Source organism: Cygnus atratus, chromosome 1 (genome assembly GCF_013377495.2).
Source record: "Cygnus atratus isolate AKBS03 ecotype Queensland, Australia chromosome 1, CAtr_DNAZoo_HiC_assembly, whole genome shotgun sequence".
Lineage (NCBI taxonomy): Eukaryota > Metazoa > Chordata > Aves > Anseriformes > Anatidae > Cygnus > Cygnus atratus.
Window position 1 is genome coordinate 4,133,576 of NC_066362.1, and position 4,752 is coordinate 4,138,327.

At 48.2% G+C, this 4,752-nt stretch overlaps 1 protein-coding gene across 1 annotated transcript; it reads left to right on the forward strand.

Moving 5' to 3' along the window:
• Nucleotides 1-307: 307 nt before the first annotated feature.
• On the forward strand, nucleotides 308-3,038 carry LOC126913126 (NADH dehydrogenase [ubiquinone] 1 beta subcomplex subunit 8, mitochondrial-like). The gene is made up of 2 exons (XM_050708073.1): nucleotides 308-564; nucleotides 2,931-3,038. The coding sequence occupies exons 1-2, from the start codon at nucleotides 310-312 to the stop codon at nucleotides 3,036-3,038; spliced, it is 363 nt and encodes a 120-aa protein (XP_050564030.1). The 5' UTR covers nucleotides 308-309.
• The last annotated feature ends 1,714 nt before the right edge of the window (nucleotides 3,039-4,752 follow it).

Below are 4,752 nucleotides of genomic sequence, written 5' to 3' on the forward strand. Positions count from 1 at the left end.
TCACAGTGCATATATCCTTGCATATATCATATCCTTGCAGCCAAAGACCTGTGTGCACTTTTGGAAAGCAACAAAACCAAACCCCATGTGCATCAATCTGGGCAGGGTCACCACACGTCCTTTTCAGTCACAACTGACAGAGCTCTGACTGTGTATTTATCAGCTATATTCTCCTTTTGTAGGTCAGTTTGCTCTTACTTACGTTTTAAAAAATGTGCATCTTGTCTATTTTTTCCCCATTTGCTTGTTTAGCACCTTCTGTTAACTTACAGCGTTTGTAACGCTGTAAGTGTGCGTTGATGGCGCATGATGGCGGCGGCCGGGCTCGGCGGTGTCCTCTGGCAGCGGGCGGCCGCCCGCCTGCGGGCGCTGAGGGTGGCAGCGCCGCTGGGAGCCCGGGCGGCCTCGGGTCTGTCCTCGGAGCTGCTGCCTGGGCCCTACCCGCGGACGCCGGAGGAGCGGGCAGCTGCTGCCAAGAAGTACAACATGAGGGTGGAGGACTACCAGCCCTACCCCGACGATGGCTTAGGGTATGGTGACTATCCCATGCTCCAAATCGGACCAGTAAAACTGCTGTATTGGACTTCCGGAGGGCTGACTTTGAGCTGCTCAGGACGCTGGTTGGCCGAGTCCCTTGGGAGGCGGTTCTGAAGGGCAGAGGAGTCCAGGAAGGCTGGGCGCTCCTCAAGAAGGAAATCTTAACGGCACAGGAGCGGTCCGTCCCCACGTGCCCAAAGACGAGCCGGCGTGGAAGAAGACCGGCCTGGCTGAACAGAGAGTTGCGGCTTGTGCTTAGCAGAAAAAAGAGGGTTTATAATCTTTGGAAAAAAGGGCGGGCCGCTGAGGAGGACTACAAGGATGTAGCGAGGCTGTGCAGGGAGAAAATTAGAAAGGCCAAAGCTCATCTGGAGCTCAACCTGGCTACTGCCGTTAAAGACAACAAAAAATCCTTTTACAAATATATCAATGCGAAACGGAGGACTAAGGAGAATCTCCATCCTTTACTGGATGCGAGGGGAAACCTAGTTACTAGCGATGAAGAAAAGGCTGAGGTGCTTAATGCCGCCTTTGCCTCAGTCTTTAGCGGCAATACCGGTTGTTCTCTGGATACCCAGTGCCCTGAGCTGGCGGAAGGGGATGGGGAGCAGGATGTGGCCTTTGCTATTCATGAGGAAATGGTTGGCGACCTGCTAAGAAGCTTGGATGTGCGCAAGTCGATGGGGCCGGATGGGATGCACCCGAGGGTACTGAAAGAACTGGCGGAGGAGCTGGCCGAGCCGCTTTCCATCATTTATCGGCAGTCCTGGCTATCGGGGGAGGTCCCAGTTGACTGGCGGCTAGCCAATGTGACGCCCATCTATAAGAAGGGCCGGAGGGCAGACCCGGGTAACTATAGGCCTGTCAGTTTGACCTCAGTGCCAGGGAAGCTCATGGAGCAGATTATCTTGAGGGTCATCACGCGGCACTTGCAGGGCGAGCAGGCGATCAGGCCCAGTCAGCATGGGTTTATGAAAGGCAGGTCCTGCTTGACGAACCTGATCTCCTTCTATGACAAAGTGACGCGCTTGGTGGATGAGGGAAGGGCTGTGGATGTGGTTTACCTTGACCTCAGTAAGGCTTTTGACACCGTTCCCCACAACATTCTCCTCAAGAAACTGGCTGCTCGGGGCTTGGACTGGCGTACGCTTCGCTGGGTTAGAAACTGGCTGGATAGCCGGGCCCAGGGAGTTGTGGTGAATGGAGTCAAATCTGGTTGGAGGCCGGTCACAAGTGGTGTCCCCCAGGGCTCGGTACTGGGGCCGGTCCTCTTTAATATCTTTATCGATGACCTGGATGAGGGCGTTCAGTGCACCCTCAGTAAGTTTGCAGATGACACCAAGCTAAGTGCGTGTGTCGATCTGCTCGAGGGCAGGAAGGCTCTGCAGGAGGATCTGGATAGGCTGGAGCGATGGGCTGAGGTCAACTGTATGAAGTTCAACAAGGCCAAGTGCCGGGTCCTGCACCTGGGGCGCAACAACCCCAAGCAGAGCTACAGGCTGGGAGATGAGTGGTTGGAAAGCTGCCTGGCCGAGAAGGACCTGGGAGTATTGGTTGATAGTCGGCTGAATATGAGCCAGCAGTGTGCTCAGGTGGCCAAGAAGGCCAACAGCATCCTGGCCTGTATAAGAAGCAGTGTGGCCAGCAGGTCTAGGGAGGTGATTGTCCCCCTGTACTCGGCTCTGGTGAGGCCGCACCTCGAGTACTGTGTTCAGTTTTGGGCCCCTCGCTACAGGAAGGACATGGACGTGCTCGAGCGAGTCCAGAGAAGGGCGACCAAGCTGGTGAGGGGTCTGGAGAACAAGTCTTACGAGGAGCGGCTGAGGGAGCTGGGCTTGTTCAGCCTGGAGAAGAGGAGGCTCAGGGGCGACCTTATCGCTCTCTACAGTTACCTTAAAGGAAGCTGTAGTGAGGTGGGGGTTGGTCTGTTCTCCCACGTGCGTGGTGACAGGACGAGGGGGAATGGGCGAAAGTTGCGACAGGGGAGTTTTAGGTTGGATGTTAGGAAGTACTTCTTTACCGAAAGGGTTATTAAGCATTGGAATGGGCTGCCCAGGGAGGTGGTGGAGTCACCATCCCTGGAGGTCTTTAAAAGACGTTTAGATGTAGAGCTTAGTGATATGGTTTAGTGGAGTACTTAGTGTTAGGTCGGAGGTTGGACTCGATGATCTTGAGGTCTCTTCCAACCTAGAAATCTGTGTCTGTGTCTGTGTCTGTAACATAGCTGTTTGTAACAATGGTAGCTGAGTTACGTAGATTGAGAGTGAAGTTCAGCATACAGATTAACTATATATTAAGATGCTTAAAATGCACTCTTGTATTAAACAATTACGTCTCTAAGATCAAAATAAATCCCTCTTAACCTGTTTTATCTGCTTCCTATGACTCCTCAGCTGAGTGATACTTGGCCAGATCTGAGTACTGGGTCCACAGGGAGAAAGTTCAACAAGAAAAAATTAAATGTTATTAAAGATAAAGCTCTTGACTCTTCACCTACTTGATTAATGCGTCCTATAGCTGTTCCTTAAATAAGGAGGAACAAGAGGATAAATGAATAAAGTCTCTGCTAAAATTTTCAGACTGAATTACAACAACACACATGCCCCATTCCCTTGTTTACTGTCATCTGCTCCAGCCTTGTCTCTTCCTTAGACTGTAAACTCCTCTGTGCGCAGATCTGTTGGGCTCAAGTGATATTCATATCTTTCATCCTACATAAAAATACATCACAGTAATAAAGCAGCTGTTGCAAGTTAATTCCAACCAAACTGCAATCTACCCCCATGCAACAAGATGTCTGCGCAATCACTTTTGATAACAAGTCTTGGGAAAAGCGGCACAATAATCTCAGTGCTTGATTAATTTGTATTTCATAACAAGTCATTATTAATGGGCCAGATGCTGACAGGTTTGCTCATGGTGAGGACAGTAGGACTGCAGAAGTGGCACTGAAAGGGAGGAAATCAAGTGCTACTGAGGTAGTGTAAGGATATTCCAGCGCATCGCTGCCAGAACAAAACAGCTAGTGAGTCAAACAAAACAAGGATCAGCTCTTAGAAACAAGTACAATGACTTGCTGCCTTGCAGAGATAATGTTCCTCTTGTAGTTTCTTGTGTCACGCAGTAAAAGAAAACATTGAAATTTTCCCTGAATATCTGCACAGGGAGTTAATGTTTGCAGCAAGAAAAATAAATAAATAAATAAAAGTCTTTGCAAAAGGGTGTTTCTTTCTTATAGGCTCTTCAGAGAAAGGCTGGATAAAAGAAAAGAGCTAGGAAAAAGTCCAGGCAAACTCAGAAGAAAAACATCAAGCTGTTTTCAGTGGGGAATGAAAGCACAAAAGAAAGTCCCTGGCAAATGTCAATATTTACATGAGTCGTGGTGAAATTTTGGCCAATGAGGAGAACAGAGACAAGTGCTCAGGAAGGTGACTTTCTGGACACTGGCTTTCTTTTTGCACTGCAGGATGCAGGGCCGGCCATCAACAGTGTCTGAGACAAGAGACACTGATGTAATGAAAATTCTACAAAGCTGAAACAAAATAACAATAACAATAAGAATAACAACAACAACAATAATGATATATAATATATAATAATAAAGACAGTTTTGTGATGAACAAATTTGCAAGGCCAGGAACTCTCCTAGGAGAGCAAAACAAAATAAATTTGGTGCAGGTTCTCCTAATACAGGGCATGAATACCAAAACAAGTGGTGGGTTTGGGGAAACACGGTCACCATCTGAAACAGGGAACCAAGCAGTCAGCACTGCATCATGCAAATAGGAACAGGACTCACCTCTGGAAGGGGGGAACTCAAGCTGCCTTAGCTAAGCAAATAGAGCCATCCTGCACTTAGCTAATAAAGTGAAGTTACTTTGAATTTACCTGGAAATGTCAGGGATCAGCTCAGGTCCTGGGAATCTGCACTGATCATGCTAGCTGAAGTGGTCAGCCCCCTCCTCTGTCATGCTTCAGATATAATCAGTCTGACAAACTCAATCCATACTTTCTTCTGAGAATGATTAGTCACCACATTAAATCAGATTATGCTAACAAATTGCTTCCATCTTCATGTTGTTCAAGGAAACAGTCAAGAAAGGGACAGCTTTGGTTTGAGAAGATGACTTGGCCTAAGCTGATAGCAAATTGTAGGCACTAATTGAAATTCTAAATTAATACCATGTAGCACAGTTTGATTTAATTGCTTTAACA